General features: G+C 42.3%; 1 protein-coding gene across 5 annotated transcripts in view; it reads right to left on the bottom strand.

Annotated features, from left to right (window-relative positions):
- Positions 1 to 321: 321 nt before the first annotated feature.
- Positions 322 to 19,031, bottom strand: part of ttc28 (tetratricopeptide repeat domain 28) — a 745,244-nt gene continuing 726,534 nt past the window's right edge. For 4 of the 5 annotated variants that reach the window (XM_043715612.1, XM_043715614.1, XM_043715613.1 and 1 more), the window contains 2 exons: positions 7,025 to 7,132; positions 322 to 3,902 (listed from right to left, as the gene is read on the bottom strand). In XM_043715612.1, coding sequence (XP_043571547.1) covers positions 2,155 to 3,902; positions 7,025 to 7,132 — 1,856 coding nt within the window. In that variant the 3' untranslated portion in view covers positions 322 to 2,154. The remainder of the gene's footprint in view (positions 3,903 to 7,024; positions 7,133 to 19,031) is intronic. The other variant, XM_043715617.1, reaches the window with a different exon arrangement.

Here is a 19,031-nt window from a genome sequence, read left to right as displayed (position 1 = left end):
AGGTGACTGGGATTAGAGGTGTCAGTGCCATGATAATAGGACAAAGAGGTGACTGGGAACTAGGATTTGATACTGAAGAGAATACAGATGGCAGAATTTTAAATAAACTTCAGTTTGTTAAGGGTAAAACTCAGGACACTGCTAAGAACTTTCAAAATACTACAGAAGCATGGTGGAGACAGGAGTAAAGTTGAGGTGTAGGCAAAAGCGAGGACTGCAGATGCTGGAGATTAGAGTCAAGATTAGAGTGGTGCTTGAAAAGCACAGCAGGTCAGGCAGCATCCGAGGGCTCCTGCCTGAAATGTTGATTTTCCTGCTCCTCTGATGCTGCCTGACCGGCTGTGCTTTTCCAGCACCACTCTAATCTTGACTAAGGTTGAGGCAGAGCCAAGCAGCACTGTGGTGGTGTAACGTTACAGTTTAACAACGGATATGGCATAGTGTTTGAAAGTCAGGTTACAATCAAAAGGATTGATGCTCATTGAGGATATGCATATAAACATTCTGTAGAATATAAATGCATGTTCCTCAAGGAAATTTAAAAAAAAACAAAATGAGAAGAAAAACGAAAAAAAAGATTAATCTTGCAAGACACTGAAATAAAGCACAATAATCAATCTTGCTGATGTTAAATCATTATCATGAGAAGCAGCAGGTCATAGTGGATTGGTACTGGAGTGATGGGACAAGCTGGTAAAAATACTGTAAGTCTGCCCCCTGGTGTACAGTACACAAGATCCATCAGCATGAAAAGGTTCGGCTCATATTATAGCACACAATGAAATGATAAGCTGCCACAACATGAAGTAAGCAGAGCAGTAACTCTATGGTTGCTGCATCCATTATTCTTTCCCTTGTTGCTTACTTTGGAAATTGCACAACACTTATTCTTGAATTTGATGTAAAAACCATTAGGAGTATAGTTAACAGACACACTGACATCTTTAGGCTTGAAAGTTTTAGGTATTTCTGCCCTTTCTTCTCTCCCTGATCTGGATAAATGTTATCACGCGCGCGCACACACACACACACACATATATAGAAAACACATACAGACATAACCATTTGCGAAGTTTCTCATCAATTTGACAGCAATTCGCCAAGCAATGAAGCATTGAGACACCAGAAATTACCAAAGTGGTGTTGTAAATTTGTTATTTTATGTCATCAAAAATAAGTGGAAGATCAGAAGATGCAGTAGGTCCAGGGAGGAAATAGCACCCTAGATGTAATTCTGAGATTTGCTTTGTTGCTTATAATAGATTGAAGATCTTCATCACTGATCACATCATAAGATAAAAAGTGCATTTCTGCTTGTAGAATGGAGTGTGGTCCATGACCCGCAAAATATTTCAGCAAAGCTCTAAATCAGAATTTCCATCTCCAAGACTCTGGGCTCTGAAAAAACAATTTGGGGAATTGAATCTCAGCCTCAAATGGCAGGCATACGCCTATAGCCACAGCTCAACTTCATTTGTAACAATCAGTAAAAACCTTCACCATGCCAGTGAAGTGCATTCAAGAAGCCCTTGCTCAATGCACCACAGGGATGGATGGATTTACTGAGGAATAGTTAATTTGTGGGAGTAGGGGAAGAGGCTGGTGAAATGCAGCTGTATCAATAGTTGGAAGAATTCTCAAGTGATAATATGGAGTGCATGGTGCAGCCTTCAGAGCATGCTTTCTGATCAGAATAGGAATTAAATTGCTTACCATTGCTGCTGCAAGATGACAACATGTGGGACATCAAAAATTTGCTGAACATAATACATTTTTTTAAAATCACTTACAATAAAAATTGGGCGTGACCTAAAACTGACAAGCCTAGTTTATTTTCTTTTTGCAACAAATACTTCTGATTGCAGACTGACATTCCAATTTGATTTTTGACATTTATAAATTGTTATCAACCATTAAATGACTAAGAAACAGGGCAAAATGCCACTTCTGGATTCAATAAAAATATGACATTTTTACACAGTAGTTTTTTTTTGCTTTTTTTTCATTTAACAGTATAAAAACTTTAGCACTGTTCACGCAACACACAGGGTCTGTTTACAAACAGCGCATGTCCAACACAATTGGCTTACACATGCTAGTCCCACAATGTCAAGTGGGCAATCGAAAACTTCTTCTGACTGGTTGGGGATCATTTCAGCACTTTGAGGTGGGAAAGAATTTTCTCGGAGACAGAAATTTATAACCATTCCCAGATGGGAATCTCAGTGGACGTGCTTCTCTCTGAGTGATACTTGGTGGCTGCATAGTTTCTGCTGGTTTGCTGGTCTCCTGGTAACCACCTCGCCCATTTTGGGCTTTCTTGTCTGTGTACGGGAGCTTGGAAAACTCCTTAAGTTCAAGTTTATCCTCCTTTCCTTCCTTCTTGCCGCGTCTGGCTGGTGAAAGATTCAAATAACTTAGAGCATCAGCTTTGGAGCCTATAAGAGCAGGGTTGGAACGCAGAGCTCGAACAGGTCTGGATGAAGGCTGTGTCGCACTAGTCCAAAAGGTTTTGAGGTTGTGGACAGCCTTGACCTTCTCGTCAATGGCAGTCATTTTCAATTTGCTCAGGTCAGGGATATCAGCGGGGCTCGAGCGTGCTGAGCCTGCCGATGAGTATGAAAGGGCAGGAGATGGGTTACTCCCAGCTGGAGACTGGTGACCTGAGCTTGGAGACCTGGAGATGTGAGCACTGTAAGGGGAGCTGGGGTATTTGAGCTTGATTGGTGATTGATCAGACGAAGAACCCGGGGACTGGCGCAAAGAACCCGGGGACTGGCGCAAAGAACCCGGGGACTGGCGCAAAGAACCTGGGGACTGGCGCAAAGAACCTGGGGACCGGCGCAAATCCCCAATGGGTGAAGATGTTGCTGTGGTCTGTCTGCTCTCACTCCCTTTAGGGTAGCAGTCCCCTGCTGACTGACCTACTTCAATGATGTCACTGGTAGGAGTGTTGCTTCCTGAGTTCACCTTCTGCAGTGATGAGCTCCGTGTTGGAGGCTTTGGTTTTGCGGTTATTGGTGAAGACTGCTTTTTCTGCCCGGTGCCATTCTGTGGTCTACTGAACGCACTTGTATCTGAAGATTTAAAAGCTGAAGAACCGTGATGCCCTGTTGCACCATGGTCCACTTCAGCTGAACTGGTTTTGCTTGCTGGTCCACCACTTTGATACAATTTCTCAACAGCAAGCAAGTGGCTTTGAGTCTCCTCCAAAATCTTTTGTGCCAGCTCCTGAGGATTAAGTTTAGTCACCTTATCCTCCTGGGATTTAACCGTGCTATCTGTTTCTGTGCTGGACTGATCTGATTCTCCCGTGTCCGAACTTGGAAGTTTATTTCTGGATTCCACCTTCTGAAATGGTGAGTTTGGACTCGGAATGAGCGTTATTTTGACAGGAGAACTGGAAGCACTGGTATTGCCTTTGAATGTGTGGCTTTCCTCAAAATTATGGCAGTGTTCTACCTGTTCTGTAGTCCTTTCTTTGTTGGGTGAGGCAGATACACTGACAGTGTCAGTGTAGACACTTAATGGCTCACTGCTAATAATGGAGAATCCCTCATACTCCTCATCATCTCGGCTTGTGTTACTTGCCTGTGGAGAAGACCTACTACGTAGCATGGCGGCCTTGTGTGGGTAAATGTTCTTGGGTCTTTCATAGTCCTGTCGGCCCCTTTGCAGCATTCCTTCACCAGTCACGTCAGTCTTCGAAGCAAAGCTCATTGAGGAGGCGATGGAACTGAGGCTGTAGACAGAAATGGCGTCAGAAGCCATGGACTCTCCGTAAGTGGGAGAAAATGGTGGGTTTAGCTGTCCCGTTGGATTGGAAACTGACTGAGAGGAGGACAGAGACTCCAGGGATGAGGAGCTGTCGAGACTGAGTCGTTTGGGCAGTTCTGTGGAATCTGGAACAGAGTGAAACATTGCGAATTACAAATTCATGGGAATATAGATTTGCAAGTATTTCCTTGCCTCCTTATGTATCCACCCCGACCCCACTTTCCACAGCCCCTGCATTTGTAAATGTGCTTTCAATCATCTCGGCTCCATTCCCTGGACTTCCCATCTCAGGATCTCCCTGCCCTACCAGCTTTCCCTCCTCCTTTCGGACTCTCTTGAAAATACGGTAATATGGTCGGATGCTTGACCCACCTTTCAAATATCTCCTTCTTTAACTCGTCACCCATTCTTTTCCCCCTTCTACCTCTGTGAAGTGGGTTGGGGCTTTTTTTTTCATTTTAAAGAAGCCGTATCAATGCAATCGTTGTGTTAGTTGATTCGGCAAGCAAACGGTTTCATCTCGTGTCATTGACTAGTAGCAGTAACTTGAGAGAACAAAATGATTGTATAAACTGCTGGGTGGCCCAGAAGCTGTTGTGGAGTTTAAGCTAGTTTCTAAGATGCTCTGACCCTGTAAAGCTGCATGCAGTGCTGCAGACTCGCTATATCCTGGCTATGAGCCATTCCCAGCACTGGGTTTATTGGGAGCATAATTTTGGAACCGAAAGTGTCGTCTGGCCATAGCATACCAATAAATTGCAACATTTATCACAGAACGCATGTCCACAGAAGCCATCCTGTTTATCTAAACATGTGTTCCATGGATTTTAAAATGTTCTGATGCTTATGTATTTAAACATCAGAATAGGAAATGTCCTCCACAAATGATTGTTTATTTGGCCAATCAAAGTTCAGCATTTACAACTTTGCCTCATATTGAATGCTCAATCTGTCGAGAACCATCAGACAAAGATGAAGTACTGCAAAACATTTCAAATAAAGGGGGTAAAAAGACATTGGCAAGTAGTATCCCTTGTTCAGCCTGTCGCATTTACACATCAGCAGCAAGTGCACATCTGCTGACAGCTGCTTCACTGTGCCTCTGGCAGAGATGGAGGGAACACTAAGAAAAGCGTGGAAAATGACAAAAAACAAACAAAGGATAAGTAAATCTATAATCAAAACAGGGGTCAGGAGTCACCTCACACATTAATAAACAGCGTGTCAAAATAATTTATAATATTTCTATTGGACACCCAAGAACACACTTCAAATATAATTCACAATGTGCAACGTCATCCCATCTAATTATGTAGACACCTTCTTGTTTAATTTATTTAAGAGCTCGTTACTGAACTGAATGAACTATGCACAATACAAACCTGCAGTTCATAGAACCTACTGTGCAGCCCTCTCTTCAACCTGTTTCTGTCATTTACCAAAATCACATTATGAACAATTACATAAAATAAATAAATAAGATCCTTCCATATTGGCACAGTCTTCCGGAGATTACAATTATGAATCAATTTTGCTGGTTTAATTCTATTAAAACCAATATTGCGTCTGCAAGATAATCTCTGTTAAAAGGTCAAGTGACACTTAAACAAAAAATTTAAATTATGAATCATGATCTTGTAAAAACTTTTCGACACCATTAATTCAAGGCTTCTATTGCAACCCCAACAGATAATCTTACTAAATGTTAGTCAATAATCCACATCAGCACGATCTCCGTTAATTGAATAAAAAGTGCTAATTTCAAAGCGAGAGGTGGAGCAATGTTAATTGAAGAATTCAACTTGCTGCCCTTTTCTTCCAAAGCTGCTCTGATGCTTTGTCTGGTTACAGCAATGCAACTAACAGCCACCCGCCAAAATAAAGCTTTAGTGTCAATTCTTCAAATTAAACTCAGACTTCCTGAACTGTTGAAGGTATCACAGCGACACTGATCAAATGATATCCACACAACTTTTCGACAGATTACTGAATAATGAACAGATGCAGATATTTCCACAGAGATTGCAGTTGTTTTTCACAAGCCCACTGATAAAACTACATCACTAAAATACGTTTGCCCACTAAGCTGTCAGGTTGCGGATGTCAGGTTGTTGTTTTTTTTAAAAAAGAAAGGAACATCTTAAAGCATTTAACATACAATCAATCAGTCAACGAACCAGCAACCTAATCCATGACCAGATAATATATTTGTTTCCTCATGGTGATTGAGGGAGAAATGTTGGTCCAGGTAGAAAGAGGATTTCCTGCTTTTCGAAAGGTGCAAAATGATTGGGAGAATTATTCTGATTGTCATGTAGTGCAATAATCTTTGCTGTATTCAAAATAACAGATCGATAGTTTCACACACAATGATCAGATTAATTCTTCCTTGTGGATTTTTATTAGTTTATCTGAACACTGGGACTAGTGCTGAGATCTTCATAAAATTTAATGAAAACTGCAGTGTCTCCGACAGTGCAGCACTCCACCAGGACTGCACTTGATAGTTTGCACAGATTGCACAGTCTAGGATTCAGATTTGAATGCTTCGATTCAGAGTCAAGAATGTTATCAACTGAGTCAATAGTTGAAAGCATCCATCAGATATTTTGAACATAGCAGAATTTGTTTTGTTTTTGTTAAGGGGGCAGAAATCATCAGAATCTTTTGTGTGGTATTGTTTTGGAACATTGCAGAATGAACACACAGTCCAGTTAGTCCACTGACCCAACTCTTTCTTACTATTTCTCATAGGTTTAATCTTCTAAATCCAAATTCTCTACACCTTCTCCACAGATATATCCAAATCATTTGTTCCAAAGTAAGTATTTATTTTTCTTGGAATTGTCAAGTTACTTTGCTGTTATACAAGCTCAAGTTCCTTGGCCTGTTTAGGATTGAGATAGGATATGTGCAGAGAGTTTACACTCCTCATATATTTGGGCTTTTGGTCTTAATGCTAATTAGATGAGGATCTTGCACTTCCTTTTACCGACTTTAGAAAACTCAATGTCAGGTAAAACTGTTGCATGGTGTGAAGTCAAAATGAGAGGAGATATTACTGTGAAAATGGGCAATTACTCCTTGTAAGCAGCTAATAAGCTTAAACAGTAGTGATCACTGAAAAATCCACTTGCCTCAGATTTAGCTGGCTTGTATTGTATTGATCTTGACCAATACTTAACAGTTCACAGCAAATGCCTTTCATGCATTGTAATTCAGTTCAAAAATGTGTTTCAAAACTCACCAAACAAAGCAAGCAAAGACTGGAGAGCAAAGTGCATGGTTTTTCTGTTTGCCTGTTTGCCCGTCTTCAACACCACTTCCTCTTGTCCCACCTCGCACAGGTCAAAACCTAAACAACAGTTTGTGAAAAGAACTGTTAGTACCAGCAAGTCTAGCAGCTTTTCTCTCTGTTATCACCTTGGATTCCATTTGCTCCATGATCATATATTCTTTCTCCAATGGTGTGAACAAGTCACATGCTCAACACATCCTGCACACGCTGCCTGTAATCAAGGTGTGACTGCAATCATCAGGAATGAGCTCAAAGGCTTGTCACTCATGGTGCTGTATTGTTAGTGTACACAAAAAATGTCTACCAGCTGAAAGAACTTTTAAGTTCCTTTATGAGCACACCACATGGGCATGTGTCAAGACAAATGTGGCCCGAGCCAGGACGTGAAATCCTTAAAACCAAAATGCTGTGGACACTGGAAATCTGAAACAAACACTGAAAATACTTAGAAACTCAGCAGGTCTGGCAGCATTATGTGAAGAAGTCATGCAGAACTCAAAACATTAACTGTTGTTTCTCTCTCTGTCCAAAGATGCCGCCAGACCTGCTGAGTTTCTCCAGCATTCTCTCCCTGTTTGCACAAAGTTCTTAGTTGTCTGTATCTCCTTTATCTGAGCTTTCAGGCTTCTACTCAATGAAGACTGAAACCAATGTACTTTATTTTTATTTAATTTTCCACTAATATAATAGTAGTGCAATGAAGATAGCAGGTAACTTGCAGGACATTACAGGACTATAATGTTCAGATTAATGAATTTAAGAAAAAGATAATTTCGGGTCGTCAGCTCTTTTTTAGTAGTTATCGAAACTTTCATTGGGATATGGGCCGGGTGCTGGTAGGTAGGACTAGATTGGGTTGGGATATCTGGTCGGCATGGACGGGTTGGACCGAAGGGTCTGTTTCCGTGCTGTACATCTCTATGACTATGACTCTATGTGCCAATTTCTTTACTTTGCTGAGAGGAGTGCTGACAAATATATACTAACTTGGACAATTTTAATGTGGTACTCCTGCAAGTATCCTTGCTGATGGTAACAACTTTTGAAATAGTATTTCTTTAGGGAAGCTTATCATTCCTTGCTATTCGGGGAAACAGGGAAAGAGAAATTTGTTCCGCAGCAAGATTCTTATTGATCAATATTTGTCTGTTTGATATTTGTCAACATACCAGCTTATAAAATTAATTAAACTCAATTAAATTTAGCCGTTAATTACTTCTTAGGTCAACAATTTAATTAAAATAAAGAACAGAAGAATTTAATGAAATTTAACAATTACTGCTTGAAATGTACCATTCTGTTGCGTTTCAAACCATAATTATTGAATTACGCAGAGCCATTAAAGAAAGGAATGGAAATAGGAAACTGTCTGTACATGTACCAATTAAAATGGAAAGCATTAAGACAGCTATTTTCAGATTTAAATTGACTGGCTAGCAGAAAGTCCAGCCTTGACATAAATTCACAAAAAAACATAAGACATAGTGAACTAAGCTGAATCAACATTGGTAGGGTTTAGAATACAGTTGGAACACAGTAATGGCACAGCGAGGACTCAGACTGAACAAAGACAAGTTGTTCGGATCTGGATCACAAGCCACACTGCTCCAGCCTATTTTAATATTGATGCTGACAGAACTGTCACATCACAAAACCAACTGTCACAACGAACAACCAGAACCGGGAACCGGAGGTAGCAGGAACAGGACCATATAAATTCCAGAAGACACAGTACAGCACCGCTTCACAGGAGGCTCCAAAGTACTGAAGACGTCACCTAGACAGGGGAAGAAGTGTCTGCATATCAACTTCCCAGCTCGGCGAACATGCCAACAACTACAACATTAATGATATTATTGCGTATTCCTTTATGCGATAGCATGATCAATATTTATCTTTCTCCTTGATCATAAAGATAAGATAGTCTAACTTATACACTTCAGATAAATCCCACAAGGTTCTACCTTAACTGTGGCACAAATAAAACTTTAGTCTTTTTCTGATGGTTGCACCCTTTACCTGTCAATGCTATGACAGGAGATTGAGAAAACCCTCTAGAATTTTTAAGCCAAAACATTTTAAAATCACAAAAAGACTGATAAGCTCAAAAAGGATCCATTTCCCTTTCCTTTTCGACAGCTCCCCTTTTGATAAATTAAGATGATGGATTGAGATGAGGAAAAATAGGAGGAGGTTGGAGTTCAGTCTAAATGACAACATAACTGACTGATGTGTTTCTGTGCCATATAGTCTCAATAATTAATCCTATGTTTTGCAATTTTCCTCTGCACTACATGAGTGAATATATTCAAAGTACCTCATTCTATGCAAAAGGCTTTTGGAGATCCTGAAATTATGAAAGGTAATACATAAATACTTTAGTGGCCTCCCCTAATTCAGTCTACAATCCGAGCTCTTTTATAACTAATTTGTTCAGCAATATTATTATAAACCTCTGGAGCAAGTCAGCCTTGAACCTAGGTCTCCTGGCTCATGGGTAGAAACACTACCAGTCCACCACAGTAACCCCAGTCTACAACCCTACTGTCTTTCAGGTAAAAGGTTCCATGTGACCTCTCTTGTTTTCCTCATTACTAATTTTTAATCTTGTTGACAATATTTTCAACTTTTCCTGAAATGAACACTGTGTCAATTTACTTTCACTACCCTGCAAACTTGAAAGAGATAACCTTGACTAATATTTACCTGAACAAAAACAAAACAATAGGTATCCTCATCAATGCAACTTATAATGAACTGGATGATAAACTGATTTATAATGATAGCATTATTATATCATTTAAATAGTCAATTTATTATTCTCCTGGCAAGGAAGTGCTTAAATTGATCTGTCCTTTTAAAGTCAGAAAGTCTACTAACTGTGAGTAATGGCAATAATAAATGGTCGTTGCAAATATTCCTTCTTGGAACGAAGAGATTCAACATTGTTACATATCTATCTGAATGCAATTCTGTTTGCACAAAAACATTTGGACTTATAAAAACGAGTGGTGTCAATAATTGGGAAGTTTAGGCCTGCGGCGTTAGGATCCTACGTAAAGTTCAGCAGGTTAGAGACAGAGTAAAGTTTCCATCCAGTGTCCTGGAAAATTAGATTGGAGAGCCATCTTTGGAACAGCATGCCCTGTGACATTGTTCCACTGACTATTCTATGCCTCCCTCCATGAAATTGCAGGCATACTGGTGGTTCATTAGTGTGACGATGCTATGGCTTTATGAGGTATGTTTTGTCCTGGTTTCTTTTAGAGAAAGGTCAGGGGACAAATGGAAAGCAGTCTATGAGAAGGTAAACAACTTATGACGTCTTGGTTGTTTTTTTTAAATAGAAAGCTGAAACAATAGAAGCAAACTGAATGGGTGTGGTCAAGCTCCCACCCACAGAACCAGTGATTTTTAGTTTTCAACTGCAGTTGCTGTTGGGGCTTTGAAAATATGGAAGCTATTTTTTGTCTCTCTCTTGGTTATAACTAAAAGCTGGAGATTCTCTGCCTGCCAGGGGAGTCGTATGTGAGATAATCTGTTTTCTGAATTTGCCTTTCTTGCCAAAGGCATGTTTATGGGATGTTGCTGTATTGGTTTAGTATTAAAATAATCTACTTTTCTGTTAAGTTTTCCAATAGAGTTGCTATTCCAAGTTCCTCTTTCTTTTGTTGTATTTTAACTAGAGTGTTTGAATAAACTGTGTTTTGCTTAACATTGTGTCGAGTGATCAATCAAATTGCACCTGGAACACAACACCTGACATTTACCTTTAAAATAAGGAAAAGGTAGGGTCTAGACTAACTTCTCAATATATTCTGAGGGGTCTGGACTGGACGAGAACAAACTTCTTTTGTCGGACAGTTCATTTCACCTTTCTGAACTGGTTTTGAATTCAAGTCCCACAAATGCAAACTGACTGTGCAATCCACTACATTACTCATCCTCTTCAGAATACAGTCTTCCATCTAATCTGCTTCTCACTAATAATGTGTCAGATAACAAGTGTAAACCAATCATTTTATTGTTAGAATTCTTCAAAGGCTTATTGTGCGCCATTTGCTTTTGTGATGTATCTATTTAGTCATTGTGGCACTATTAACTATCTTTTTTATTTTTGTTGTCATTTATTGTAGATGGTTAAGAGATAAAACAGAAATTTTCTGTTGGCTGTGGAAGGCATCTAATGTAACCAGGGGAACAGAGCTAGCAGAAAATAATCTTACTGGGTCCTGCTGGGCAAATTATTCAAAAATATTAACAGTGCATCTTACCCACCTCTGACTCAGAACATTAAAACTTCGTCATAATTGTTCCTTCTCAGACTATTTTTAAGCTGTTTAATTGATGGATCACTGGACACAATTTGGAACACGAAGTAAAGAAAATTAGATTTCCCAGGATTCCCTACCCAATTATAATCCACATCAAGATTTAAGGATACCTCAGCTTTAAAATTTACACTGTGCATTTAAAAATAAACACTGTTGCACATGGGTACAGTGAAGTCTGTGTCAGTAGCAGAGCCTACAGTACAATGGGCAAGTACATGCATGTGGTGCTGCCCATAGCAGCAGGGGAGAGAACAATAAGCCACTCAAGAGACTCCAGAGGTGTCCATGCCTTCACTCAGCTGCACCCCCTCCCAAACCTCCACACAAACCCCCTCCCACCATCACCATCTGCCCTCCTTCCAACCCTCCACAGCGAGGAGGGTAAACTTGCAAATGGCAAGAAACCTTCAGCATGTCTTGCCCGTCCAAACAGAAAGTGCCTCCAGGCTCACTCAGGCAAACCTCCAGGACCAACATGCTGAGCAGGCTCCCTGCAGAACCAGGGAATATACGTCGATGTAGTGGGAGGCTAAAAAGAGAAGGATGCCTGTTCAGACTACTTTGATGTGTGCTGTACGGTATTTGAATGTAACTGTGCCAGCACAATGGCTGCCTTCACAGTCACACACTCTGTACTGTGGATTGCCCTCTATGCTGAGAGCATTTTCAATTTCCAGCACAATGGAAGGTGTAAGTAAGGCTAAACACATCCAAGTCTCCATCCTGATAGGCCTTCCCATAAACCCCATTGGCTTCTCTAGGTTCCCATCCAAAATGTGTACATGACCTGTACCGGCTCAGCCCCCTCATCTCAACCCCCGAGACCCCAGTATTTGACGATACCATGACTGCTGTGGTCATACCCTGCCCAGCCTCCCTTGAAGTAAGGGTTCTCCTCACCTTGGACAAATCCACCTCCCACATAACTCCCTTTCCATGTATGCTTTACCATACCATGGGAAAGGAACAGGCAGATGGTGCAGGGATCCCCTGAGGCCATTCCCCTCAATAATAAATATACTGTTTTGGATATATTTGCGGGGTGGGGGGCAGGGGGGAAATGATCTACTAGGGGAAAGCCATAGTGGCCAGGTCTCTGGCACAGAGCCTGGTTCTGTGGCTCAGACGGGAAGGAGGGAAAATAGAAAAGCGCTAGTAGTAGGAGACTCAATAGTTAGAGGAATGGGCAGGACATTCTTTGATCGCAGATGGGACTCCTGGAAGGTCTGTTGCCTCCCAGGTGCCAGAATCTGGAATGGCTCTGATCGAGTCTACAAGATTCTGAAGGGGGAGGGTGAGCAGCAGGGTGCACATTGGCACCAATGACATAGCTAGGAAAAGGGGTGAGGATCCAAAAAGTGATTTCAGGGAGTTAGGTTGAAAGCTAAAAAGCAGGACGAGCAGAGTAGGGCACGGTGGCTCAGTGGTTAGCACTGCTGCCTCACAGCACCAGAGTCCCAGGTTCGTTTCCAGCCTCAGGCGACTGTCTGTGTAGAGTTTGCACGTTCTCCCTGTGTCTGTGTGGGTTTCATCCAGGTGCTCCGGTTTCCTCCCACAGTCCAAAGATGTACAGATCAGGTGAATTGGACATGCTAAATTGCCCATAGTGTTAGGTGCATTAGTCAGAGGGAAATGGGTCTCGGTGGGTTACTCTTCAGAGGGTCAGTGTGGACTGGTTGGGCCGAAGGGCCTGTTTCCACACTGTAGGGAATCTAATCTAATACTGGTGCCATGCGCTAGTGAGGCAAGGAACAGGGAGCAAGTGCAGCTAAACATGTGGCTAAAGGACTGGTGCAGGAGGGAGGGCTTCAGATACGTAGATCATTGGGATATCTTCTGGGGAAGGTGGGACCTGTACAGGAAGGATGAGTTGCACTTAAACTGGAGGGGCACCAATGTTCTGGGCAGGAGATTTGATACCAATCTGAAATGATAAATTAAGAGGGCTAAAAGGGGTCATGTGATATCTTGAACAAACAGGTTAAGGAAAATCCCACAGTTTTTTTTCATGTATAAGTAGCAAGAGAGTAACTAGAGAAAGGATTGGCCCAATCAAGGACAAAGGAGGAAAGTTAAGCACGGAGTCAGAGAAAATGGGTGCGATTCTTAACGAGTACTTTGCATCAGTATTTGCCAAAGAGAGAGAAATGACAGATGTTGAGGCTAGGGATAGATCTTTGAGTACTCTAGGTCAAGTCAGCATAGGAGGGAGGACATTTTGGGTATTCTAAAAGGCATTAAGGTTCTGAAAGGAACTACCTAGGTTACTGAGGGAAACGAGAGAGGAAATAGCTGGGACGTTAACAAATATCTTTGCAGCATTCTTGAACATGTGTGAAGTCGCGGAGGACTGGAGAATTGCTAATGTTTAAGAAGGGTAGCAGGGATGCTCCAGGTAATTACAGACCAGTGAGCCTGATGTCATTGGTAGGGAAGCTGCTGGAGAAGATACTGAAGGATAGGATCTATTCCTATTTGGAAGAAAATGGGCTTATCAGTAATAGGCAGCATGATTTTGTACGGGGAAGGTCATGTCTTACAAACCTAATAGAATTCCTTAAGGAGGTGACAAAGTTGGTTGATGGGGGAAGGTGAAGTTGCATGGGGTCGAAGGTGTTCTGGCTAGATGGATAGAGAACTGGCTGGGCAACAGGATATAGACAGTAGTAGTGGAAGGGAGTTTCTCAAAATGGAGACCTGTGACCAGTGGTGTTCCCACAGTGATCCGTGCTGGGACCACTGTTGTTTGTGATATATATGATTTGGAATAAGGTATCGATTGCCTGATTAGCAAGTTTGCAGAGGACACCAAATTGGTGGAGTAGCAGATGGTGAAGGGGACTGTCAGAGAATGCAGTAGAGTATAGATAGCTCGGAGAGATGGGAAGAGAAATGGCAGATGGAGTTCAATCCAGTCAAGTGCGAGGTGATGCATTCTGGAAGGTCTAATTCAAGAGCGAACTATACAGTAAATGGAAATGTCCTGGGGAACATTGACTTACAGAGAGATCTGGATGTTCAGGTCCATTGTTCCCTGAAGGTGGCAATGCAGATCAGTAAAGTGGTCAAGAAAGCTTATAGCATGCTTTCCTTCCTTGCATGGGGTATTGAGCACAAGAGTTGGTAGGTTGTATACGATTTTGGTTCAACCGCATTTGGAATACTGCATACAGTTCTGGTCGCCACTTTACCAAAAGGATGTGGAGAGGGTGCACAGGAGGTTCACCAGAATATTGCCTGTTATGGAGGAGAGGTTGAATAGATTAGGATTATTTTCATTAGAAAGATGGAGGTTGAGGAGGGACCTGATTGAGGGCTACAAAATCATGAGAGGTGTAGACAGGGTGGATAGCAAGAAGCTTTTACCCAAAGTGGGGGACTCAATTACAAGGGGTCACGGGGTTCAAAGTGAGAGGGGAAAGGTTTAGGGGAGATATGCGTGGAAAGTTCTTTACACAGAGGGTGGTGGGGGCCTGGAACACATTGCCAACGTAGGTGGTAGAGACAGGAATGATAGGAATGAATGGACAGGGAGCAAAGAAATACAGATCTTTAGAAAATAGGCTTAGATTCAGATAGAGGATCTGGACTGGCGCAGGCTTGGAGGGTCGAAAGGCCTGTTCATATGCTGTAATTTTCATTGTTCTTCTTTAGTTGCGAGAGCACTTCGGGAGGGTTTGAACTAGTTTAGTGGGGGATGGGAACCAGAACTACAGATCAGAGGGGAGGATAGTTGTTGACGGGCAGAAATAGAATGCAGAGAGTCTGTCAAGAAGGAGACACAGTTGATAGGGTAAAGGGTTGGGTTAAAGTGTGTCTGTTTCAGTGCAAGGAATAAGAGTGATGAACTTAGAGCATGGATCGACACTTGGAACTATGATGTGGAAACATGGATTTCACAGGGGCAGAAATGGTTGCTGGATGGTCCAGGGTTTAGATCTTTTAAAAAGAACAGGGAGTGGGTAAAAGAGAAGGGGTATTAGCATTGCTCATTAGAGAGTGCATCACAGCTGCAGAAAAGAAGGTTGTTGTGGAGGGTTTGTCTACTGAGTCAGTAAGGGTGGAAGTCAGTAATAGGAAAGGAGCAATCACTTTATTGGGTGTTTTCTATAGAACACCGAATAGCAGCAGAGAGATGGATGAACAGATTGGATGGCAGACCTTGGAAAGGTGCAGATGTAACAGAGTTGTTGTTATGGGTGATTTCAACTTCCCCAATATTGACTGGAACTTCCTTAGTGCAGATGATCTGGTTGGAGCTGATTTTGTCAGGTGTGTCCAGGAATGATTCCTGACTCAAAATGTAAATAAGCTGATGAGGGTGGAGGCCTTACTGGATTTGATGCTAGGCAATGAGCCAGGCCAGGTGTCAAGTCTCTCGGTGGAGGAGCATTTTGGTGAGTGACCACAATTGCCTCACTTTTAATATAGCCATGGAGTGGAATTGGAATTAGCAAGTTTTGAGAAGATTTGTAGCTCAGATTGAGGTTCTGGGTGTAGGTTTGCTTGCTGAGCTGGAAGGTTCATTTCCAGACGTTTCATCACCCTACTAGGTAACATCTTCAGTGGGCCTCGGGTGAAGCACTGTTGATAATTCCTGCTTTCTATTTATATGGTTGGGTTTCTTTGGGTTGATGATGTAATTTCCTGTGGTGATGCCATTTCCGGTTCTTTTTCTCAGGGGTGGTAGATGGGTCGATGTGTTTGTTGATAGAGTTTCAGTTGGAATACCATGCTTCGAGGAATTCTTGTGTGTGTCTCTGTTTGGCTTGTCCTTAGGTGGATGTGTTGTCCCAGTCGAAATGATGTCCTTCCTTATCTGTATGTAAGGATACTAGTGAGAGATGGTCTTGTTGTTTTGTGGCTAGTTGGTGTTCATGTATCCTGGTGGCTAGTTTTCTGCCTGTTTGTCCAATATAGTTTTTGTTACAGTTCTTGCATGGTATTTTGTAAATAACATTAGTTTTGCTTGTTGTCTATACAGGGTCTTTCAAGTTCATTAGCTGCTGTTTTAGTGTGTTGGTGGGTTTGTGGGCTACCATGATGCCAAGGGGTCTGAGTAGTCTGGCAGTCATTTCAGAAATGTCTTTGATGTAGGGAGAGTGGCTAGGGTTTCTGGACATATTTTGTCTGCTTGTTTGGGTTTGTTGCTGAAAAATCAGCGGACTGTGTTCATTGGGTATGCATTCTTTTTGAATACTTGGTACAGGTGATTTTCCTCTGCTCTGTGTAGTTCCTCTGTGCTGCAGTGTGTGATGGCTCATTGGAATAATGTTCTGATGTCGCTTCATTTGTGGATGTTGGGATGAATATTTCTGCAGTTCAATATTTGGCCCGTATGTGTTGTTTTCCTGCAGATGCTGGTTTGAAGATCCCCATTGCCTGTTTGCTCTACTGTGACATCTAGGAATGGCAGTTTGTTGTTGTTTTCCTCCTCTTTAGTGAACTTTATGCCAGTAAGGGTATTATTGATGGTCTTGAAGGTTTCCACTCATTTGTTTCATTTAGTGATGACAAAGGTGTCATCCACGTAGCGGACCCAAAGTTTGGGTTGGATGGTTGGCAGAGATGTTTGTTCAAGTCTCTGTATTATTGCCTTTGCTAAAAACTCTGATATTGGAGATCCCATGGGTATTCCGTTGGTTTGTCTGTAGGTTTTGTTGTTGAAGGGTATCAGGGTTCTTAGCAGACGCAGTAATGCAGAGACTCAAACAAACAACTCTGCCAATCATAGGAATGGACAGTATGAGAAGGTATTTAATTGAGGGAGGGGAAATTATACTGCTATTAGTCAGGAGCTGTGGATTGTAAATTGGGAACAATTGTTCTACGGGAAATGCACAACAGAAATGTGGAGACTGTTTAAGAAGCACTTGTTGCAAGTGTTGAATAACTTTGTCCCACTGAGACAGGCAAGGAATGACAAGGTGAAGGAGCCTTGGATGACAAGAGAAGAGGAGCTTCTCGCCAAGAGGAAGAAGGAAGCTTACTTAATATTGAGGGAAGCAAGGATCTGGCACAGCTTTAGAGGATTACTGGGTAGCTAGGAAAGAACTCAAAAATGGACTGAGGAGAGCTAGGAGGGGGCATGAAAAAAGCCTTTGCGGGAAGGATTAGGGAAAACCCAAAGACGTTCCACACTTAGGTGAGGAATAAGAAAATGATCAGAGAAAGGGTAGGGCTTTAGATTAGATTAGATTAGATTACATTGTGGAAACAGGCCCTTCGGCCCAACAAGTCCACACCGACCCCTACATTTACTCCTTACCTAACACTACGGGCAATTTAGCATGGCCAATTCACCTGACCTGTGGGAAGAAACCCACGCAGACACGGGGAGAACGTGCAAACTCCACACAGTCAGTCGCCTGAGGCGGGAATTGAACCCGGGTCTCCGGCGCTGTGAGGCAGCAGTGCAAACCACTGTGTCACCATGCCACCCACTGATCAGGGGTAGTGGAGTGGTAGGGCTGATCAGGGGTAGTGGAGGGAACTTGTGCCTGGAGTCTGAAGAGGGAGGCAAGGCACTAAATGAGTTTTTTGCTTCAGTATTCACTAGAGAGAGAGAGAGAGAGAGAGAGAGAGACCTTGTTGATAGTGAGAACACCATGAACCAGGTTAATAGGCTTGAACAGACTGATATAAAGAAAGTGGATGTTCAGGAAATTCTGGGAAGCATCAAGATAGATAAGTCCCCAGGGCCGGACCAGATATATCCAAGATTGCTACGGGAAGTGAGGAATGAGATTGCTGCACCTCTAGTGATGATCTTTGCATCCTCACCCTCGACGGGAGTAGTACCGGATGATTGGAAGGAGGCGAATGTTCAAGAAAGGGACTAGGGAAATCCCTGGAAATTACAGACTAGTCAGTCTTATGTATGTGGTAAGCAAGGTACTGGAAATAATTCTGAGAGGCAGGATTTATGACTATTTGGAAAAACATAGTTTGATTAAAGATAGTCAGTATGGCTTTGTGAGGGGCAGGTGATGCCTCACAAATCTTACTGAGTTCTTTGAGGATGTGACGAGACTGCTGTGCTTTTCCAGCACCACTAATCCAGAATCTGGTTTCCAGCATCTGCAGTCATTGTTTTTACTTACGAGACAAGTTGACCAAGGTTGATCAGTGGATGCAGTGTATATGGATCTCAGTAAGGCCTTTGATAAGATTCCCCATGGTAGACTCATTCAGAAAGTTAGGGGATATGGAATACAGGGAAGTTTGGCTGTCTGGATATAGAATTGGTTGGCTGAAAGAAGACAGCGAGTGGTAGTGGATGGAAAGTATTCTGCCTGGAGGTCAGTGATCACTGGTATCCTGCAAGGATCTGTTCTTGGGCCTCTGCTTTTGTAGTTTTTTTTATAGGAGAAAGTGAGGTCTGCAGATGCTGGAGATCAGAGATGGAAATGTGTTGCTGGAAAAGCGCAGCAGGTCAGGCAGCATCTAGGGAACAGGAGAATCGACGTTTCGGGCATTAGCCCTTCTTCAGGAATGAGGAAAGTTGGTCCAGCAGGCTAAGATAAAAGATAGGGAGGAGGGACTTGGGGGAGGGGCGTCGGAAATGTGATAGGTGGAAAGAGGTCAAGGTGAGGGTAATAGGTCAGACTGGGGTGGGGGCG

This window comes from Chiloscyllium plagiosum, chromosome 25 (genome assembly GCF_004010195.1).
Source record: "Chiloscyllium plagiosum isolate BGI_BamShark_2017 chromosome 25, ASM401019v2, whole genome shotgun sequence".
Taxonomy (NCBI): domain Eukaryota; kingdom Metazoa; phylum Chordata; class Chondrichthyes; order Orectolobiformes; family Hemiscylliidae; genus Chiloscyllium; species Chiloscyllium plagiosum.
The sequence above is the reverse complement of the archived record's forward strand: the minus strand, read 5'-3'. Positions and strand labels throughout refer to the sequence as shown.